General features: G+C 56.6%; 10 protein-coding genes and 1 non-coding gene across 11 annotated transcripts; 8 read left to right on the top strand and 3 right to left on the bottom strand.

Annotated features, from left to right (window-relative positions):
• Positions 1–129: 129 nt before the first annotated feature.
• On the bottom strand, positions 130–223 carry SCHCODRAFT_t162. Its single transcript has one exon. It is a non-coding gene; the product is annotated as a tRNA-Leu (tRNA).
• Positions 224–448: 225 nt separating this feature from the next.
• SCHCODRAFT_02583144 (uncharacterized protein) lies at positions 449–2,061 on the top strand. Its single transcript, XM_003030572.2, has 6 exons — positions 449–587; positions 649–710; positions 758–971; positions 1,042–1,481; positions 1,532–1,576; positions 1,627–2,061. Exons 1-6 carry the CDS (start codon positions 563–565, stop codon positions 1,831–1,833), a joined length of 993 nt encoding a protein of 330 aa, XP_003030618.1. The 5' UTR covers positions 449–562; the 3' UTR covers positions 1,834–2,061.
• On the top strand, positions 1,962–3,316 carry SCHCODRAFT_02631455 (uncharacterized protein). Its single transcript, XM_050345660.1, has 7 exons — positions 1,962–2,285; positions 2,336–2,399; positions 2,454–2,587; positions 2,638–2,793; positions 2,850–2,977; positions 3,044–3,169; positions 3,228–3,316. Exons 1-7 carry the CDS (start codon positions 2,146–2,148, stop codon positions 3,257–3,259), a joined length of 780 nt encoding a protein of 259 aa, XP_050199205.1. The 5' UTR covers positions 1,962–2,145; the 3' UTR covers positions 3,260–3,316.
• A 466-nt stretch (positions 3,317–3,782) lies between these two features.
• SCHCODRAFT_02702895 (uncharacterized protein) lies at positions 3,783–7,384 on the top strand (the record flags this gene model as incomplete). Its single annotated transcript, XM_050346964.1, has 8 exons — positions 3,783–4,100; positions 4,154–4,222; positions 4,272–5,549; positions 5,618–6,121; positions 6,175–6,459; positions 6,513–6,887; positions 6,996–7,114; positions 7,162–7,384. 8 exons carry the CDS (start codon positions 3,783–3,785, stop codon positions 7,382–7,384), a joined length of 3,171 nt encoding a protein of 1,056 aa, XP_050199206.1.
• Positions 7,385–7,612: 228 nt separating this feature from the next.
• On the top strand, positions 7,613–9,532 carry SCHCODRAFT_02583149 (uncharacterized protein; the record flags this gene model as incomplete). The annotated part of the gene is made up of 10 exons (XM_003030568.3): positions 7,613–7,726; positions 7,792–7,856; positions 7,915–8,133; positions 8,187–8,310; positions 8,363–8,550; positions 8,603–8,726; positions 8,777–8,914; positions 8,962–9,020; positions 9,069–9,107; positions 9,158–9,532. 10 exons carry the CDS (start codon positions 7,613–7,615, stop codon positions 9,363–9,365), a joined length of 1,278 nt encoding a protein of 425 aa, XP_003030614.1. The 3' UTR covers positions 9,366–9,532.
• A 418-nt stretch (positions 9,533–9,950) lies between these two features.
• SCHCODRAFT_02631467 (uncharacterized protein) lies at positions 9,951–11,267 on the top strand. The gene is made up of 4 exons (XM_003030567.2): positions 9,951–10,121; positions 10,187–10,752; positions 10,801–11,008; positions 11,059–11,267. The coding sequence occupies exons 1-3, from the start codon at positions 10,023–10,025 to the stop codon at positions 10,979–10,981; spliced, it is 846 nt and encodes a 281-aa protein (XP_003030613.1). The 5' UTR covers positions 9,951–10,022; the 3' UTR covers positions 10,982–11,008; positions 11,059–11,267.
• A 220-nt stretch (positions 11,268–11,487) lies between these two features.
• SCHCODRAFT_02631473 (cornichon) lies at positions 11,488–12,628 on the top strand. The gene is made up of 7 exons (XM_003030566.2): positions 11,488–11,538; positions 11,591–11,675; positions 11,832–11,893; positions 11,949–12,017; positions 12,074–12,186; positions 12,239–12,361; positions 12,414–12,628. Exons 2-7 carry the CDS (start codon positions 11,663–11,665, stop codon positions 12,445–12,447), a joined length of 414 nt encoding a protein of 137 aa, XP_003030612.1. The 5' UTR covers positions 11,488–11,538; positions 11,591–11,662; the 3' UTR covers positions 12,448–12,628.
• On the top strand, positions 12,498–13,570 carry SCHCODRAFT_02341780 (uncharacterized protein). The gene has a single exon (XM_050342431.1). It carries the CDS (start codon positions 12,608–12,610, stop codon positions 13,343–13,345), a length of 738 nt encoding a protein of 245 aa, XP_050199207.1. The 5' UTR covers positions 12,498–12,607; the 3' UTR covers positions 13,346–13,570.
• On the top strand, positions 13,400–13,974 carry SCHCODRAFT_0236063 (Non-catalytic module family EXPN protein; the record flags this gene model as incomplete). The annotated part of the gene is made up of 3 exons (XM_003030565.1): positions 13,400–13,522; positions 13,589–13,699; positions 13,753–13,974. The coding sequence occupies 3 exons, from the start codon at positions 13,400–13,402 to the stop codon at positions 13,972–13,974; spliced, it is 456 nt and encodes a 151-aa protein (XP_003030611.1).
• A 1,168-nt stretch (positions 13,975–15,142) lies between these two features.
• On the bottom strand, positions 15,143–17,402 carry SCHCODRAFT_02669476 (uncharacterized protein; the record flags this gene model as incomplete). Its single annotated transcript, XM_003030129.1, has 10 exons — positions 15,143–15,298; positions 15,352–15,444; positions 15,497–15,589; positions 15,638–15,787; positions 15,840–16,031; positions 16,097–16,206; positions 16,264–16,684; positions 16,737–16,864; positions 17,088–17,158; positions 17,281–17,402. The coding sequence occupies 10 exons, from the start codon at positions 17,400–17,402 to the stop codon at positions 15,143–15,145; spliced, it is 1,536 nt and encodes a 511-aa protein (XP_003030175.1).
• On the bottom strand, positions 17,271–18,279 carry SCHCODRAFT_02341823 (uncharacterized protein). Its single transcript, XM_050342432.1, has 3 exons — positions 17,564–18,279; positions 17,418–17,516; positions 17,271–17,355 (listed from the first exon to the last, which is right to left on the bottom strand). Exons 1-2 carry the CDS (start codon positions 18,004–18,006, stop codon positions 17,480–17,482), a joined length of 480 nt encoding a protein of 159 aa, XP_050199208.1. The 5' UTR covers positions 18,007–18,279; the 3' UTR covers positions 17,271–17,355; positions 17,418–17,479.
• Positions 18,280–19,192: the final 913 nt, after the last annotated feature.

Below are 19,192 nucleotides of genomic sequence, written 5' to 3' on the forward strand. Positions count from 1 at the left end.
AAGTGATAACCTCACGTGGCGTATGTCTATTCAACATCGGAACTTTGTGGTGAGTCACACCAAAGTTCCAGGGCTCTTGGACTCTTTCTACGCGTATTTCGCGCGTAAAAAAATCGCTGAGGACGCTGTTGACAAGAGTGGGATTTGAACCCACGCCCCGAAAGACTACGGATACGCTGACTAAGCCTAAACGTAGCGCCTTAGACCACTCGGCCATCTTGCCATTAAACGGTAAAGCGGCGCTACAGTGTACAATTCTGTTTATCTCGGGTGATCCAAGGCCCTTCAACGCTCTACAATTTTCTTGAAGGGGTCTGACTGTATCCGTAGTACATCAAAGGCATTCTGACGATTGCCGGGGTACTGAGTCAGTGTGCAGACCGCATATTCCATCGTGTCCATAAAGTTCAACCGCGATCAAGCGTGACCGGCCCGGATTGCCGTCGGTCCGCTTCGAGTGCGCAAGCCCCTAACTCTGGTGCCAGCGCGAGCCGCGGCGACATTGCCATGTCATTGTTATCGGAAATGCCGACGCTCGATCCCCATTGCATCCCGAGCCGTCATGTCCCCCAAGGTCCTCATCTGTGGTACGTTTGCGGTGGAGGCCGGGGGGGAAGGGCATGCAGCTGATCACAATCCACTCCTCAGGTCGCCTCCGCTGGGCGTCTGAAGACGCGAAGCAACTCTTCGGAGATCTAGCAGAGATCATCGTGCGTTCATTGTATAGGTACTACACATCATCTCAAGCGATGCGCAGGAATTTGACTCGCCTGACCGCGCAGACTTCCTCAAGGGCTTTCAGCCTGGAGGCAAGTACGATGGCGTTGTAGCCATGTACCGATCCAATGGCTCTGCCAACAAGATCGGCGTCTTCGACAAGGAGTTGATAAACGGCCTACGCGGTGTGCAATGGATAGCACACAATGGCGCAGGCTACGACCAGATCGACGTTCAGGCCTGCATAGCGAAGAGTACGTACCCATTACCATCTCTCGCCCTACCTCTCATATACGAGTACTTACCCACGCTCTCCTCTCCCAGACATTCGCGTCTCCAACACCCCCGGCGCCGTCGATGAAGCGACCGCTACCACCGCCCTCTACCTCCTCATCTCCTGCCTCCGCCAATTCTCCCTCGGCGAGCACACCCTGCGAGCCGGCGCCTGGAAGCCCGCCGTCGCGCACGCCACGCGCGACCTCTCCTGCGTCACCGTCGGCATCCTTGGGCTCGGCGGCATCGGGCTCTACTTCGCCAACCTCCTGCGGCCCTTCGGCACGAAGGTTGTGTACCACAACCGCAAGCGGAATCCGGAGGCGCCGGAGTGGATCGAGTATGTGGAGGATAGGGATGCTTTTTTGGGGCAGGTGGATGTGCTGAGTGTGCATGTGCCGTTGAATGAGAAGACGGAGGGGTTGGTGGGGGAGAAGATGATTAGGTCGTTGAGGAAGGGGGCGGTGATCGTCAATACGGCGAGGGGGAAGGTGAGTATGTCTTGACGAGCAAACAGTCCTCAGGCGCTGACCTCTGACAGGTCATCGACGAAGCCGCGATGATACGCGCATTAGAGGACGGTCATGTAAGGTCTCGCATCTCACGGAACGCACTGATGGTTGACGATGTCACCAGCTCGCATCCGTGGGCCTCGACGTCTTCCCCGACGAGCCCAACGTGAATCCAAGATGGAATGACTTCCACAACGTCTGCCTGCTCCCGCACATGGGCACCGAGACGCGCGATTCCCAACATCGCATGGAAGTCCGCGCGCTTACGAACGTCCGCGATTTCCTGGTGAAGGGCGCGGGAGGGGATTTGGTGCCAGAAATGAGGGGCTGAGCAAGGTGAGGGGAGTTGGCGCGATGGACGAGGTTGATGAAGAAGGAAGCAGCATATGTAAGTCTGTAATAGAAGGATCAGTAGAACGCTGATAGAGCGGGTCTCATGACGGTCTATACCTTCTATGCTTGCCACCATGAGGCACGGCAAGGACGCATCGATACATGAGGTCGCCGCGCGTCTATAGAGCGCCCTAGTAGAGTGTAGCTTGCTAGAAGAACACCCTACTCCCACCTCCTCTCGCGCTTGCATCTCCAACACCAGACTCAGCCCGGCGCATCCGACTCATTTCAAGCCCATCTGCCAGAGGACATGGCAACCTCTCGCCCCGGCTCAACTGCACCCGGCCCATTTCCGCCACACCCAAACCAGCGTGGACCAGGTAGTACGGCAGCGACAGCTGGGTCGCACGATCTCGCAGGCGATGACATGTCGAGAGCAGTAAACCAAGCGTGAGCAGTCTCCAGAAATGCATGCATGTGTACCCAACGACACTGTACAGCGTCGCCGCCCTCAATACCGTCACATCACACTTCACTGCGCGCAATGCCACGGAACCAACGCTGGTGAGAGTTCTCCTTGCTGGCAACGTCGACGCGTCTAAACTAAAGGACGCGCAGCAAAGCGTCTCGGATAATCTGGATGGATTAAAGGGGAAGTACGAACGAGAAGGCCAAAGCCGACAAACTGCAATCGGTGGTTTGAAAACGCAGATCTATGAGGACCTCCCTGTCCGGGCGCAGAAGGAGTTGCTGTGAGTCGAGGACAGGAAAAGGCTTGAATCTCGCTGAACCTGCATCACAGTCCGGGACTGGAGGACTTCATGAAGGAGCTGATCGCAGGACAAGTGAAGAAGACCGTCGACGGCAGCATCGGTGACTATATTGCCGTCCCGCTTGCGAAGCAGAAGGAAGTGGCACAGGCAATGGCGAAGAAGATCGACGTCGAGCTGGACAACTCGTACGTGGTTGATTGGCTGGTCAGTATGTTGAGCTCGAGACTGACGATGCACACAGGAGAGCCCGATTGGAGAACTCGCGACTGCATCCGGACGACACGGATCCGTTCAAGGCAGTGCTGAAGAAGGATGGGACGGAGAGCAATGTTTGGCCCTTCGACTTCAGGTCGTTGTTTGCGTTCGAAGGCGAGTGTGGACATCTTAAGCCATGAGACGGCACGCTGATCATGAGTTCTTGACGCGACGATACAGACAAGACCCTCGACAAGCTCCTGGAGGACTTTGACTTGTGCATTGGCGTTAAGGACGACACGAAGGGCGTCAAGTTCCAAGACGACATCAAGAGGGTGAAGATGCAGACGTTTTTGGCGCACATCGGTAAGTGGACTTTGCGTAGTCGGTGCACAAGTAGGCTGACGACTTTCGTGACTTGCAGGTGCGCCTATTGATGTGCTGCATTTCGTGTAGAATAGCTTCGTAGCCCTTTGTGTACTTGTATAATCTCAGATTGGATTCTCGTATATCTCTGAGCTTCGGAAGATTTTTCACCTGCATGTTAAGGATGGTGAAAGGAGACGAGGCCGTGCGCATCATGAAATTCACGGCGCGCTGATTTGAACTTCTCATTGATGGCGGCACTTGCCAGCTTCACCGGCATAGCTCAGCACGTGAGCACGGTCCGATCCTTTCCTCGCCAGCTCATCTCAGGCCTGACGCGACCTGCCAACACTCTGGCGGCGATGACCATGCCGTGGTCGGTTATGCGCTATGTCCCTTACGCTCCTTGTGTCATCGACCCGTATCGGCCCGTCGTCCAATGCGAGGCTCTCACATCGGGTGTTCTCGCTCAGCACCCTCCTCGTCGCACTCATGATGCACCCATGTACTCCCACACACGCTGTATACACGCGCGCAGTTATGGCAATAAGATCTCCTTCAGTCATCGACGTCCACTCCTGCCCCCAGGATTTCGCCCCCCAAACCATCTTTCATGTCTGGTCTGCTACGGTGCCGGGGATGCGGTACCATCTACCAAGACTCGTCTTCGTACACCTCCCATGTCCAGCGCTGTGAGCAGACGGCGCAGTCTACGCAGGACGCTCTCAAGAACATCCGAGCCCCCGCGATGTCGCGCAGACGCGGTATCGCCGCGTTCGCATCCAGCGAGAATCTTGGTGCTTTCAAGGAGAAGATGAAGAACAAAGCATCCAAAGTCCAAAAGTCTCTGAAGCGGGCCCGCCGGGATTCAGACTGGGGTGATGGGGGCAATGATGCACGCTACAGCACGAGGCAGAGCTCTGCATCGAAGGTGAGTTCTCCCTTGATCGGGTCTCTTCGCTTCTTACCCCATCTACAACGCAGAGCACCTTCAGCTCGGCGGCACTTGCATCTGATTCGGTCAATGAGCTGTCCGCTGGACCTTCTAAGCAGGTGTGTGCACGGCTTGGCTCTGTACTTCCCAGTACTGATTGATCTGCAGCGGGCTTCGCGGTCTTCTATCGCTCTGTCCGCCACCTCGGGACCGCCACCTCCTTCCTCTTCCCCTCCTCCGCCTTCGTTCTGTTCCAACATGGACATCGACTCGTGCGAGCAGCCCTTAGCGCAACCGCCACCCGGCCGGGCTCCGTCGCCTGCGCCTAGCATTCAGCCCCCTGACGAACACGGTCGCGCGCGTCGAAAATGGAGGCCCAGTGCGCGAATACGACTTGCACTATCCGACAGGCTCCCAGAAGGACCAGGTCAACTTCTCCAGCGGCTTGATCAAGCAGTAGAGACACGCGTTGAGGAGAACGAGCAGGCCTTACCTACCCCTTCACTGGAGTCGGTGCCACGCCGTGTCATTCTCCACGTTCACGAGCGCGTCAAGACCACCGCCAATCGCTTTGGGCTCTCCCGCATCTACAGACGTCAACCGGCAAGCCGCATTCCCGACTCGGATCTCTCCTTCGAGCAACGAGTGGACGTCCCGATTCCCGAGATTCGCAGGCAGCGCCGTAGTATCACGGATATCATCTATCCCTATCCTAATATCACATCCTTTCTCTTCGGGCGCCACCACGAGAAGATGAGCACGAGCGGTGCTCGTGCGCGGCGCGAGGACAACCGACGTATGCTACTCGATGACCGGTTCAACCCCACCGACCTTTGTGACGTTGACTTCGACAAGATCGACAAGCTACTCGCCGAGGACGTGCAGTCGCCGCATGGAGGCTCTGGCTGGCGAACCAGCTCTGTCGTCATCAACGTTCCTACGGGTGCGAAGGAATCAGCTGCCGCCCGTGATGATAATCGGCGCCATACCGCGGCAATGCGCCGTCACGCTCTCGACCTCGGAGAAGGTACGAGGGATGCGTTTGTGCCATATACACTCGAAGGTGTGTGCACGCGGTCCCTCGTGCACATCATGCGCTCCGTCCTGACGGAGGATCCGTCATCGGTCGACTTCCATTGGCACCCGTATTCCGAACATTGGACACCGCCGTACGAGAGCATGGCCGAGGAGCAGGTTATGGGGGAGCTCTATGCCTCGCAATCGTTTCGAGATGCCGAACGAGATCTTCTCGCCTCACCGCCCGAGCCTGGCTGCGATCTCCCTCGTGTGATCTTCGCCCTCATGTTTTGGTCTGATGCCACACATGTCGCGCAGGTGGGCAACTCGAAGGTCTGGCCTGGCTACGCATTCATAGGCAATCAATCCATGTATATGCGTAGCAAGCCGTCCTCGCGAGCTGCTCATCACTTTGTATACTTTCCAATGGTACGTGGCGATAAGGCCGCGGCTGTACTGTGTCTAACGACTCTTATAGCTCCCTGATTCTTTTGAAGACTTTCGGGCGCGATACGATACGAAGATTTGCGCACAATGTATCGGAATTATCGCGCATGGCGGCACGCGACTATGAAGACATACTCCTCTGCATCATTCCCTGTCTCGAGGGTCTATTGCCCGATGCGCACGAGAAGTCGGTGCTGGACCTGCTGTACATCGCCACGTACTGGCATTCGCTGGCGAAACTTCGCATGCATACGTCGTCCACCGTCAAGATACTCAATGACTTGACAACGGAGCTCGGCAAAGCCCTTCGTCACTTCGCCGACATCACCTGCTCCAACTTCTGCACCGTCGAGACCGACAAGGAGTACCAGGCGCGGAAGCGCGCTGAAGCGAAGCGCACCACGAGTACGAAGGATACCGGCAACAACACTATGCAGACGTCTGGGAAGCGTACGAAGGGCTTTAGCCTACGCACTATCAAACTGCATTTCCTCGGCGATGCAGTTGACGCCATCCGGCGCTACGGCTCTCTTGAGCACATCAGCACGAAGACGGTACGTGATTTGATACAGATTCCCACCTGATATGCCATGCTCAACCTCTTCAGGGCGAGCTCGAACACCGGGTCGTCAAGAAGCGGCGCGCACGCACCAGCAACACCAATGTGATTCCACAGCTTGCCAGACTCGAGACTCGAGAGCGGGTACACGACCGCATGTACGAAGAGCTGCAGGCCTTAGACGACGAGGAGAAGCACCGACCAAGCAAGCGGAAGCGCGTCATCCCGTCGTCGGAGCTCCTGCCTCACCACCGCATCTCTCACAACGAAACTGGTCAGCGATTGTACTTGGAGACGTGGTTGCCAGACAAGCATGCTGACCCGGCATTCAAGGTGCGTCGAAGCTTGAAAGGGCTGATCTCATTCTGACTGTTCATCTACAACAGTCCTTCATCGTCAAACTCAAGTCCCACTTGCTCGGTCGTCTGCAAGGCCTCGTTCTCGTTGACGATCAGCCCGAGTATACCGATACCGAGCTGGCCGCCGTCGAAATTCAGAATGACCGTCTGTTCTCGCACTCGACAGCCAGCATCAACTTCACGACGTACGACGTGCGACGCGACAGTGATCTTGTCCACGTTCCACCACTTGGCTTGCACGACGGTGAGGAAGACGACCCTATGCGCCACCGTGATGTCATGGTGCATACGACGGACGATATCAAGACCTACCCATTCATGTATGCACGCACGCTCATGATCTTCCATGCGAAGGTGCGCCTGGGTGGTCGGGGTGAATGGCACTCCGTGGAATTCCTGTGGGTGCGCTGGTTATCCCTTGACCAGCGAGGCGGGCCAAATAACCTTCGTTTGGATCGTGTTCGCTATCGTAGGGGAGACCGCGCCTTTGGTTTCCTTGATCCTGCACAGATCATTCGTGGCTGTCATCTCATCCCTGCTTTCCATTATCGCAGGACGACCGATCTTCTTGGTCCCTCGCTGTGTCGTGACTCCCGGCACGGTGATTGGTCCAAGTATTATGTGGGCCGGTCAGTCATTGTAGTGTCATTTGGATGTAAAGTTGATGTATTTTCAGCTTCGTTGACCGCGATATGATGATGCGGTACCTTGGTCTTGGTGTAGGGCACTTGAACACCCCCGATTTTCCACATGAGATCTTCGAGCGTGCCCGCTTCGATGCTGCAGCTGTACCAATCCCAGGTGACACGCAGGCAACATATACAGAGGAAGCAGACGAGGATGTTGAGCTAGACTACGAGTCGGATGGGGTAGCAGTAGGAAGTGACGATGAATTGTAGTTGTACCAATATCCATCAAAAAAAACTGCACAATTGTTGAACTCTTGGACCCACAAACTACACGTGACAAGTGTTTGTGCTTGGTGCCAATGCGCTCGCCACGTCTTACTCCCAACCCCCATTGCAGTCACGCCTTGAAGGCCGCATACAGCACACCGCTCTCTAGCATGGCACGTTCACCGTCCCAGGACCGCTCACATCGTGGGCGCTCTCGGTCCTCTTCCCGCCATGGACATCGTAGCCGCCAGTCGCACAGTCGCTCAAATTCACGCCAGTACCGCAATCGCTCTCCAGCCTCTCGTCGACATCGTCGACGACACACCTCCCATGGACGGTCTCATAGTGAGCATCCGCAGCGTCCTGAACCGGAACAGCACAGCACCAGAAGTACAGGTGGCCGAGGTCAGAAGCGGCAGGCGTCTAGGGAGCCGTCGACAGGCAGTGTCAGCAACAAGGACTCTGCTTCCTCACGGTCAGTCAAGTCGCAAGCTTCTTTCAAAGTGCATTTAGCTTCAATTCTGTTCCTCCAGTCCGAAGAAGAGCAAGAAGAGCAAGAAGAGCAGGAAGACGCGCAACCGCATCAATGACGATGACTTGGATCACACCGCGTTCAACGCCGCTTTGGAACAATTTACGCACATAGGCAAGATATTCGGACGCTACTGCAACGCCAATGATCCCATCCTCGATATCTTTGAGGTTGGAATCAACCGGGATCCTCACGCGCCACGCTCCCAGTTCACGACCGAGTACGCCCCGATACTTTCTCTAGCAAAGTCCAGCTCTGACATCCTACCCTCAGCAACAATATGCTGTACGATGCGTACTCGCTCCTGTCATCCCTATACCCCAAGACTGTTGATTACTTCCTGGAGATTGCCCACCGCAGTGATTGTCAGGCAATCTTGCGTGCTTACGCAGATGCTGTGCGTCTACTATCCTTCCTCATTTGAACCTACTGACATACGTGCACTGCAGGCAGGTGCTTCCCGCACTCAAGCCCGCTCCGACGACGTCAAGGGTGTCAAGTCGGCGATAGTCTTCTGGACACAGAACGACTTTTCGAAGCCCCATCCCGGTCCGCTCAACAAAGCCGTGGCTGGCTATCATCATCCGGACTGTGCGCGATTGATCGCCCCTACAATCGTTGATCCTGTTGATGAGGTGTAAGCTCCGCTCGTCGACTACGTGACTGGCTACATCACTTACGAGTCGCAGTGCTCGGAACAAGCTCCTCAAGCTTGAGATACCCCGCAAGCCCAGTGATCTCTGCCGCTTGCTGTACGAAGGCGAGGATTTCAAGAACAATGACGCATTCCTCAAGCATCCATATCTCGTCAAGGTACGCTTGTCAAGTCTTTCAGGCGTTAAGGGTATTGATGGATATCCCAGTGCTATAAGCACGTCTTCTGCGGACCCAGTGCTGCAGTCGCTAATGACGGTGACAGCGCGAAGCAGCGGGCCAGCAACGGCGATATACATGGTGTCAGAGAAGTTTCTATCCCGGCAATTGCATATTGTGCCTGCTTGGTGCGTCCGACCATGACGAGCTTTCGAGCTGGGCTGACTCTGAGCAGGTTCATTTCGCTCTGTCTTCGCAAGCCAACTTCGCTTTTGGGGGGAATCGCGGGTGGCAGTACGGGGTCTTCTATTGAATTATCCTCAACACCGTCAACTTGATGAGTAAGAAGCGACGTGAAGCCCTCCTGATATGGTGGGACGAGTACGTGCTTCACACCATCAAGCCTTCCTTCCTCTGACCTTGATGTTCAGGCGTGTGTACGTCGACCGCCACAGCAACGTTGCCGACGCTATCCCGAGTGACTCAACCGCCGCAACGATGCAAGATGCGTTCCGTGCCGAAGCGGAAGAAGAGGCACGTGCAGAGGCAGAGGAAGAGGCGCGCACAGCGGCTGAAGAGCGAGCTCATGCTGAGCTGGAGGTGCAGCCGCAGGGCGAGAACGCCATGCACGAGGATTAGATGCTGGCGTGTCGTGGGGTGGGCTCGGCAATTTTTCTTTCACCAAGTTTTCTGTGTCGTACTTTTGTTCATTTCATCATACCTTATCCACTCTTTCTATCTCGTAGTATATCATACCATGCCAGTCGCGTCAATGCGCTCTAATAGCATGTCCCCGTTCATATGCATGACCTCAGAGTGACAGTGGGATCAAGAGCTGAGAACCAATGTCAGCACTGACAGGGCAGCTTACAGTCTCGAGGCTGTCATTCTATGAGCTTCAAGTTGTCATCTGCGTGTATGGAGATAATCGAGGGTAAGTCATTGGCTGTCGAGCCAAGGGCCCGGCGCTGACGACGGTCTGAACAGGGTCTGACAAGCTGCTGATCTGCCTCTGGACCAGACCAGGCTCACGTTTCGCCAGAAACCAAACACGTCGTTGTAATTTAATTTTTATTTCAAGTCAACTAATGAGAAACATGGTCGTGGATGCCGACGATGACAATAAACGGTCAGGCGCTGGCCCATCCGCAGGAAAATTCGTGATGCGCGACGCCACATCCAAAAACGGTAATCTCGACCGCGCCGTCGGTGGCTGTGCGCCGTGCGCTCTTGTCTTTCTTCTCCAGACTGTAAGCGCCCACGCCAAACCGATCTCTCCCCTTCCTCTCCTTCACCATGGCCTCTTTACTTGAGCGCATGAACATTACCGCGCCGGGCGCCGCTGGCCCCGTCCGCAACAAGTCCGCCAACAGCATGCGCAACACGACGCCCTACGTTCGTACAATTCTCGCCGTTAGGCAGGCAGGAACCCCTCGTTAACGCGCCCGGTCCACCACCAGTCCCGGCCGAACAGCCGCAACACACCGAAGGGGAACGTCGATGGCCAGTGGTCGCACGACCTCTACGACCAGCACAACTCGCTCGCCGCGCGCATCACGGACGCGGCGCTCCCGCAGAAGGCGAATCTGCCCCCCATCGCTCAGCGCGCGCTCCGCGACGCGGTGCAGCAGCCGCAGGGGCCCGGGCTGTCTATCCGTGGTGCGGCGGCCCCGCCGAAGCAGGCGAACGTCGTCGATGTGTCAGGCCTTGTCGCCGGGACGACGCCGGACGATGTGAAGGCCATCTTTTCGCGGTGCGGCGATATTGCGAGCGCAAGGATTGCATCGTCACGTGGAGAGGAGCTCAGGATACGGGTCGTGTTCAAGGAGGCGGGCGCGGCGAAGTCGGCGGTCGGCAAGTTTGACGGCCAGCAAGCGGATGGAAAGACGCTGTCGGTCAAGCTGGCTGGCGAGAGCCTGCAGGGAACGAAGTTGATATCACGACTTGGGGGCAAGGATGGGCTGGGGATCGTTCGGGATGAGGGGAGTGTGGACATCCTGATGGACAGCGAGGACTCGTCGAAGTCGTGAGTCTGCAGTGCATGCATTTAGCCGTGTGCTGACATGCCCCTCAGAAAACTGCGCTCGGACTCGATTGTGAAGTCTGACCCTCGCGCCTCCGTCATGACCGCGCCGCCAGGCGCCGACCCGGCGGACTACGCCCATCGAGGAGGCAGGGGGCGCAGAGGGGGCGGTCGCAACAAGCGCGGCCGAGGGGGCAAGCGTGGTGGCGGCGCAAGGATGGACGTCGATTAAGACTGCATGTCTCTTCTCTAGGCTATGGTGCGTTACAGCAGCGAACTCAAAGCCAATCGTTCCTAACATTGCCACAGATATCAAGGCTCGTACGCTGGCTGTAATCTATACTGTTGCTCTGCATGTTTCCCCCTCTATCTCCTCATCTCTCGCTGCACACCTTGGGCGAAGTCATGCCCCGCCCTTTCTTGGAATACACACGATATTACTTGTACACCCGCTGTATTCGCGCTTGAAACCCCCGTCCGGATAGAAGACTTCGAGCTGCACAGACCGCGGGCGAGGCGATGTGATTGGAGTGGGATAGCTGCCAGAAGCGTGGCTTACCTGCGACTGCCTCGAGCTGTGTCCTGCACCCGCGAGGCTCGACGCCCGTGAAAGCCCAAGTCGGACTGACTTGCAGCGCGACTGGCGTGCGCCGCTGCTCGTAATCGAAGTGTGACGTGACATGCTCCACGTGTGCGTTACTTTTGCGCAGGAACGTCAAGGAACGTCAGCACGCACCGTGGCTCCTCTCCTTCCCCTCCGCCGATCCCCGCTCTCAGGCGCCCAAGAGCGTGCGCAAAGCTCTCTACGAGTTGAAAGAAGGAGCGCTGACGCAGAAAGCAGTCTTTTTCCACGCTCAGAACACGACTTTACGCGTCTGTACGATCTACCTCAACCTCAACTGACGATCTTACGATGGGCGGCGCTGGTGCGTGTTGCATCTGTACCTTATAGAAAAAGTCGCTCATACAGCCTTACCCTCATCTCTTTGCTACCGCCCGAACTCGCCGTCCAAAACGCCATGGTCGCCTCTTCCGCTCGCTATCTGCAAACACGCGCGTCTACTTCCTTGGCTTCCCCTCAGGCTGGCTTTTTTTGTTCGCGGTCCTGATGGCCGCGGGCCTGCTGTTCTGCATGGTCTTCTTCGTACGTCGCAACCCACGCCCGGCCATCCCTGGCCTTGCGCTCACACCGCCCCCAGATCATCATGTTCTCCGACCTCGAGTGTGACTACATCAACCCAATAGACCTCTGCAACAAGCTCAACCAGGTATGTGTCCGAAGTTCAACTTGACGCTCGTGCCGCTTACGGAGCCGCTCCCCCAGTTTGTATTGCCCGAGAATCTAGCACATGCATTCCTCTCGACGTTATTCCTCCTGTCTGGCCAGTGGACCGCGTTCCTGCTTAATGCGCCTCTAGTAGCGTACAATGCGAACAAGTGCGTGATATCGCTAGTATTCCGAAGACACGGGCGCTTATCCACGCTTCAGGATACGCAACAAAAACCACATGTACGACGCTACGGAGATCTTCCGCACGTTGCCGGGACACAAGAAGGAGAGCTTTTTCAAGCTCGGCTTCTACCTCCTCTCCTTCTTCTACTATCTTTACCGGTACGTGACTGCGTCCCCGCAGCTTGACCCCGGTAATTGACACCGCTTGCAGCATGATCGTTGCCCTCATTGCGGAGAGCGAGTAAACGGGGTCATCTTGACATAGCGCAAGGGGAGGGAGGCGTCTTTACCCACTTACTGATCAGTGGTCTTCGTCATTATGCTGTCACCTCGGGACGGAAATCGTACTGTGCTGGACGGGGGACTTAAGGATGGGGGACTCATGTGCGCTTTACTCATTATAAAATGAATCATATCCCTCAAAAGCATCGGGCCAGAGTCCGAATATTCCGCAGAGAGCCCTCTTTATCCACCTTTCCGCGTTGCATTTCGAGGGGGATGCTACGCATGACGCGCTCCCGATGCAGTAGGACTGTCAACGCGCTCCTCGTCCAGGCGGTGGGCACGAATATCCGAATGCGGTTTGAATACGCTGCTCGTCATGACACGGGGCGTGACCGTGATATAATCACCCCGATCGCGGAAGTTCGAATTTTCGAGGGCCGGAGCTGCGACTGCGCCAATCGCACATCTTGTTACTGGCGGTCAGCTTCGACCGGCCTGCAGGCGTTTGGGCGAGCTGCTGCACGGCGAAGAAGCAGCGGCCCGTGGTATGTAAACTCGCCGGCCGGGTTTAGCGTTGTCCTTGGCCCGTCCTCGAGCCTGCTCGAGCCCGATTATGGGCAGCACAATGACATATGCACGACTGATGCCTATACTGACCCCATTACGTCGCCCTACAGACGCGCGCAGCGCGACACCCTCTCCGGCGGTTCCCAGAATAGCCGCGGACGACGGACTCCATTTTTCAATTCACGGTCAACGCGCTCGTGTATAAAAGCCCTTGTTCTGCGGGACGGAGCGCAGTCTGCTTTTTTGCACCTCCCTTCCCCGCCGCGCCCATTTGTGCTCGCCCTTGCCCGACACCGGCCTTTCATCTCATATACAGTCTTTCACTGTTCGCGTATCGCTCTTGTATATTGATACGCCCCACGCAAACACTCACTCAATCCACCGACTCTACTCATCGCAAGCACCATGTCGCGCACGGCCATCTTTGCACTCTCGGCGCTCCTCGCCACCCTTGTTGCCCCCGCCCTCGGCAGCCCAGTCCCCGCGACGGGCTCGGAGATGGCGAAGCGCGGCGACCACTCCGGCCAGGTAAGCTCCACCCCGGCGCGTGTCACATCACCTCACGTTGCTGACTTCCTCCTCCCCTTCGCGCAGGCCACGTACTTCGAGGTCGGTGAAGGCGCATGCGGTTGGTACTCGCAAGACTCCGACTGGGTCGTTGCGCTCGACTCCGCTACGTACGCTGGCGGCGAGCACTGCGGCAAGGTGGGTTACTCATCGCTCGTCTTCTGGCGAAGTTCACTGATAGACATGCGCAGACCATCACCATGACTGCCACGAAGGACGACGGCTCCACTGCCACTGGCACGGCGACTGTCGTCGACGAATGCCCCTCTTGCGCCGAGGGCAGCGTCGGCAAGTATTTTGTTGCGCATACCCCCTTTGTTCTAACTTTGCCCAAAGACCTCTCGCCCAGCTTCTTCCAAAACTTCGAGTCCCTCGACAAGGGCGTCTTCCAGATGTCCTGGAACTTCGACTAGAAAATACTGTCCATTCCCGACGTACCGCGTACGTTCCCTCTTTTGCCGTGCATATGTAGATAGATCTGGCCTTACTGTTTTTCTTCTTCCTGTACAAAGCTTCGGGCATGGTCCCGCTGGTTTCGTGGCCTTTCGCGCTGGCTCTGTGCCATGCAGCAACTGTTCGGCTCTGCCGTGCAGCATCTGGTCACTGCTTCGTACATACATTTATCTATCTATCTATCTCGGCCTCCCCTTATATCTCGTTGTCTACCCTAGAAGCCGTATATGGCAGCAATTGAATCGTACAATATCCACCAAACTACTTGACGTTGGCTGTGCGTGAGAGTTGTGGGTCCACATCAGGTATTTGCCGGCCCGCCACTATCAGGCTTCAGATCCAAGCGCAGATGGCAGTCGTACAGTCGTACTGCATCGATGTAGCGACTTTACGTGCCTCCCCCCAGATTCAACTCACACAGAATTGTAAAGTCCCAACGCTGCATGATATTTTGGACGACACTTGCGTGCCAAATCTTCCATTCAACGTACTTGAGAAGAGACAAGTGAGGCAGAAGAAATATGGAGGGGGGAAGGCGTAAGCGTCCGAGGAAATATATCCGATACTGCAGCGCGAAGGATATCCGGAACCAAGGAGTCGGCGGTGCGTATGCGTTGTAGCGAACGTAAGTACGCAACGAAGCGAACGATACCGTCCGAAGGTAGAAAAGAAGAGACCAGGCAAAAAGGCATGGTCAGGAGATAGAGAAAAAAGGTAGGCTGAGAAGGATTGGCCCGGAGGGCCATTCGTAGTACACTGCGTAAGGTATACGCAAGGGGGGAAGGGGGGAAGGGGAGAACGTTGCATGAAAAGTGTCCTGCAAGGCACGAACCAAACGACGTCGAAGGAAAAGTCGTAACGCTGCTGTCGGGGAAGCAGGGCCGGACGTTCAGCCTTCAATGGGGTGCTGCGTAGCAGGCTTTAAGACCCAGGTGTCGTCGGATGGCGATGACGGAGGTTATGGCGGATGGCGGGGTTGATGGTGGTTGTGGGAACAATGCATAGTCGCTCGCGACTCCATTGTCGATGACCAGCACACGACCGTGACAATGTGCGGGCGAGGCGCGCAGAAGCGTCGAGCTTGAGCACGCCTGCCCGGATTCTTGCTTCATGTTGTGCGACCTTCGTCTACTCGGGCGAGCCGGGCAGCGCCTGGAGCGTCGAGTAAAGCACGAACCGCTGGCGAGCCCGAGGGCAACGGGGGAGGTCATAGGACCTCGGCGGCATCATAGCCTCGATTGCGCGACGTGCGTCCTCCGCGACGTAGTCAGTGGGGGCGGGGAGCTGCAAGATATGTCAGTAAATTGTAGCGCATGCTTCACAGGTTTGACGCTTACCTCAGACGGCGATGGCGCACGCATGTTAGCACCCTTGTTCACGCGCGTCTTGTACGCCTCATCGGCCTCATACTCGTAGTAGGAGGCGGGCAGCTAGAAGCACGTAAGCACGTCGTGTAACAATGTATGCAGAACTGAGACATACCTCGAGCGACGACGGCGAGGCATCCGATGCAGCCTGCTCCACAGACCCGACGGCGTTGGCAGGCTCGTTGGTGTAATTACAGTGAGGAGGAAACTGCATGTGCATTAGAGTTTTATTGCATTGGCCACGAAGAGAACGCACCTGAAATGGAACAAGAGCGCGCTCCTTCGTGATGCCCATCGGCATCTTAGCACGCACACTCTGGGAGGGAGGCACCCCCAAGCAACGCTGGGACCTAGCTTTCAACTGATCTTGTTTAACAGGGCCTTTCTGAAGGCCGCGAAGGACCAGCTATCGGTCATCGTCAGCATCCACGCCCGGACCCCATGCGCCACGAACGCACCTGCATCGACGATAGCCCTTCATTTTCCTCGCCAGACTGCTGACCACGTCCCTGGCGCGCCTTGCTCGCGAGGAACGCGAAGTCCTTCACTGCGTTGTCGGCCACGAGCTCAGGCTGCATGGCCGCCTGCCTCGAGGCGGTCACGTTCTTGTCGGTCACGTGGGCCCTGATCATCTCCTCGAGCGGGGGAACCTGTAGCATAGCGAGCGCGTCAGCAAGCAGGCTCAGCGCAGGGAATGGTAGGAATACGAGCGTACATCGGAGGCCTTCGGGGCTTTGGTGTGTTTGGAGTAGCGGAAGCGGTGGTTGTCGGCGATGCGAAGGGTCTTTGCAGTGGGGCGCCTCTGCTTGGGTTGCTTGAGATACCCTTGGAAGATCGTCAGAATGTGTTGTAACTTGTAAGATGCATTGCTAGAAAACGCACCTGACCCGTAGACCTCCTTCATAATCCACTCGACGCTCTCGTCACCGAAGAGGGTGACGGACGAGTTAGTCGATGTGGCCGACGTCGGGCGCAATCCACCTTGGTCGCGGATCGTTCCCGGCCCCTGCGCGTCCTGCGCGTCCACGGCGCGCAGAAACGCGCCACGGCGCAGAGCGAGCAAGTCCCACATAGTCTGAGGGCCGGCTTTGCCTCCGACGACCATGAGTCGCCGCGCATGGTCGGGCGCATGAGTGGCTTGCGGGTGGCCGGCATTGTGCACGGTGTTCTTGTTGATCTTGTTGTACGAAGACATCTTGATAAGAAGGCGTTTGTGTGAGCTTTGTCTGAGAGACAGAAGGCGATTGTCAGTGGCAGTCGACAAGTGGGGAGTGGCGAAGGTCAGAGCATGGGTGGCCTTGGTCTGGAGTGGCGTCCATCACGTGAGGTGGTCACGTCACGCTTGGCCTGCGCACCGACTCCTTGCATTCGACCATGGCCTTCCGGCGGATTCGACGTATTTGCGGCGTCAAGAGTACTCGATTGGGGTGCGCATCTCTCTCTTGAGGGGTGTAACGGCTAATGGCGGTCCGGGGGAGCATACCTGCGTGCAAAGTCAGATCCCGTTTCGTCAATGAGTGGCAACTCTCAAAGCTCGACCTTGCAAGCATCTGCTGTGTCGAATCCACTCTGGAAATGGATACCGCGCCATACTCGAATGCACGGCGGCTCTCGATACTCGCCTGGGGCCTCGGCACACGGGCCACAAATCTTGCTCGAGGCAGGTGGGCTTTGCGGATAAACCTCTGTGACATCCACGAACATACACTTGCGTCGCTCCGCCCGAACAATCAAGCCCAAGGGTTCTTCGACTTGCGTCTGTGATTCCTCCTGCCGTCTACCGTGCAATCAGCGCATCGTACTGCGAGCGGTTAGCGCATTTCAAGATTTCGGGCGTCCGACCGCGTACCTTATGCTCCTCAGTCCCAGGGAGCTTCACACTAATACCGGGAGACGGACAACGGAGCTGTCCTCTTGAGGCAAGTCAATGCTGGCGCAATGATGTGCACCAATTTCTCGTGGTCTTGCTGGTCTCTAAGCGCGTGCCGACCGAATATGGTGTTGTCAAACCGTCTGGTCATGTCTGCAAAATATACCTGAGCCCAGTCAAAGCCAGTGCGGATGGGACGTCTCGTCGCTGGGGCTGGCGACAACATTTCTAGAATCCCTGGAGCGAACAGCACGCCTGATCTGGTCTTCGATATTCATCAGCAATATCTCGGCCACGCGAATGCGGACCTACCCAAGAGCATAGTAGCGACCGCGCCTACTTCGCCTTGTCCCTGCAGCTCGAGATCTGCTCCGTCGCCTACCCTGCGCAGTCCTTCTGCTACCCGATTTACGCCACTGGTGTCGATCGGAGGCTTGACGGGAAATGCGCATTAATATTGGCATGGTAGTGATACGAATACAGCTTTTGCTCTTGCAAGATGGTCTACGAAGATACTGAAGACGCATATTGAGTTTATGGACTCGCGATGGAAACATGGTTACACACCCGCGCGCCCGTGCCTCCCAGTGCTCTCCAGCCCCTGCCATCCAGTCTGCCCCTCTCGCTGTCGTGCGGCGATAAGGCAGCGAAGGCGCCTTAGGCAGATGAGTCCATATCCATCCCCAATCTTCCCGTTTGCGCTGTCGACTGTCTTGGCCAAGATGCACGCGTCGAACACGCTTTTTGAGCTCCATCGCTGGACAATCTACTAGCCAACGCTCTTGCCCACGTCCCCGCGGAGAAGCAGCACTTGAGGGGTTGCGAGATCGTCCAGGGAGCTCGTATGCGACCAGGAAGGGAAGGGCGTGTCGTACGGACTTCAGCGAGGTCAGACGGGAAAAGTAGCTGGGCCGCGGAAGAGCTCGCTAGCTGTTGGATAGACGAGAAAAGACTGAGGCGGATGGAGCTGAGGTTCTTCCTCGACGGGACGTCGCTGCTGGAGGGCGGTGAACCTGCGTCAGCCTGGCAGGAAGTACGGGAACAGCCGGCGTTCACCTCGGCATGCTCCGAAGTTCTTACGATCACGCGAGCCGGCCATAACCCCGCCGCGTTAACGCGCTCTCCAGCCTCTCCTTCTTCGCTCTCGCAATACCTTAAGTCAGGATATATTCTCATTGCTCAGTACTTTTTTGATGACTTGCGCCTTACGTGGTCTCTCGACCTTGGCACTTCAGACCCTCGGTACTTTGCTGTTTCCACTGGCAGCGCGCATATGAATACCCCACCTCTTGGGGCAAGACAAGAGTTGCGCGACGCAAAAGTCGCGACTCTAAACGAGCGCTACCAGGAGACCTTGAAGAGGTATGCTGGTAGGCAATTTGAATGCTGAAGGTCCGGCAGTACGCTTCTTACAATGAGCCAATTCCACCTGACTGCCACAGTGCGGCAACTCGCGACATTCATGTACTCCCCGTGGCACACGCACTCTCTGTGGTAGGATTCTGCTGCGCTCACTGCGTGATAGCTGGCAAGCACCTTAAGCAAGCTGCCAACTGCCACAATGCTTAGTCGAGGTGGGCATCTCTTTTGGAGGGCCCTGGACACCCTACTTTCATCCATCACATCCGCACCTCCGTCCTTTGTACCCGCAGGTCTACTGCGCTCAAATCTCCCTTTAATGACATGCTATTGTTATGTGGCTATGGACTCGACCCCGTCAGCGCCACCGCTGGCCGGCAGAACCGAGATTGAGGGCTATTGTCTCAGCCCCTGTGTATGTGCAGGTCAGTGAAGGGATGAACGATGTTGCCTCTGATACGCTCTTGTTAGGCTTTGAGGTTCACAATCTGTTCAGTTCAACAAATTCTGCCCCGCGTCTTTGGGTGTGGGTGATTGTGGGTAAGACCCACGTGCCACCCCCACGTGTCATCGCCGTCTGCT

Source organism: Schizophyllum commune (assembly GCF_000143185.2).
Source record: "Schizophyllum commune H4-8 unplaced genomic scaffold SCHCOscaffold_8, whole genome shotgun sequence".
NCBI lineage: Eukaryota > Fungi > Basidiomycota > Agaricomycetes > Agaricales > Schizophyllaceae > Schizophyllum > Schizophyllum commune.

What these genes read in the sequence shown, in the direction of transcription:
- SCHCODRAFT_02631473 (XM_003030566.2), top strand. An exon ending in TCTGCAACAAGCTCAACCAG is followed by an intron (nt 12,018 to 12,073) that starts GTATGTGTCCGA and finishes CCGCTCCCCCAG; the next exon opens with TTTGTATTGCCCGAGAATCT. An exon ending in GTAGCGTACAATGCGAACAA is followed by an intron (nt 12,187 to 12,238) that starts GTGCGTGATATC and finishes TCCACGCTTCAG; the next exon opens with GATACGCAACAAAAACCACA.
- SCHCODRAFT_02583144 (XM_003030572.2), top strand. Translation starts at nt 563, where the DNA reads ATGTCCCCCAAGGTCCTCATCTGTG. An exon ending in CCCCAAGGTCCTCATCTGTG is followed by an intron (nt 588 to 648) that starts GTACGTTTGCGG and finishes TCCACTCCTCAG; the next exon opens with GTCGCCTCCGCTGGGCGTCT. An exon ending in GAGATCTAGCAGAGATCATC is followed by an intron (nt 711 to 757) that starts GTGCGTTCATTG and finishes AGCGATGCGCAG; the next exon opens with GAATTTGACTCGCCTGACCG.
- SCHCODRAFT_02631467 (XM_003030567.2), top strand. Translation starts at nt 10,023, where the DNA reads ATGGCCTCTTTACTTGAGCGCATGAACATTACCGCGCCGGGCGCCGCT. An exon ending in TGCGCAACACGACGCCCTAC is followed by an intron (nt 10,122 to 10,186) that starts GTTCGTACAATT and finishes GTCCACCACCAG; the next exon opens with TCCCGGCCGAACAGCCGCAA. An exon ending in AGCGAGGACTCGTCGAAGTC is followed by an intron (nt 10,753 to 10,800) that starts GTGAGTCTGCAG and finishes CATGCCCCTCAG; the next exon opens with AAAACTGCGCTCGGACTCGA.
- SCHCODRAFT_02341823 (XM_050342432.1), bottom strand. Translation starts at nt 18,006, where the DNA reads ATGGAGCTCAAAAAGCGTGTTCGACGCGTGCATCTTGGCCAAGACAGT. An exon ending in GGTCGCTACTATGCTCTTGG is followed by an intron (nt 17,517 to 17,563) that starts GTAGGTCCGCAT and finishes TGAATATCGAAG; the next exon opens with ACCAGATCAGGCGTGCTGTT.
- SCHCODRAFT_02341780 (XM_050342431.1), top strand. Translation starts at nt 12,608, where the DNA reads ATGAATCATATCCCTCAAAAGCATCGGGCCAGAGTCCGAATATTCCGC.
- SCHCODRAFT_02631455 (XM_050345660.1), top strand. Translation starts at nt 2,146, where the DNA reads ATGGCAACCTCTCGCCCCGGCTCAACTGCACCCGGCCCATTTCCGCCA. An exon ending in ATGCCACGGAACCAACGCTG is followed by an intron (nt 2,400 to 2,453) that starts GTGAGAGTTCTC and finishes AAGGACGCGCAG; the next exon opens with CAAAGCGTCTCGGATAATCT. An exon ending in GACGTTTTTGGCGCACATCG is followed by an intron (nt 3,170 to 3,227) that starts GTAAGTGGACTT and finishes CGTGACTTGCAG; the next exon opens with GTGCGCCTATTGATGTGCTG.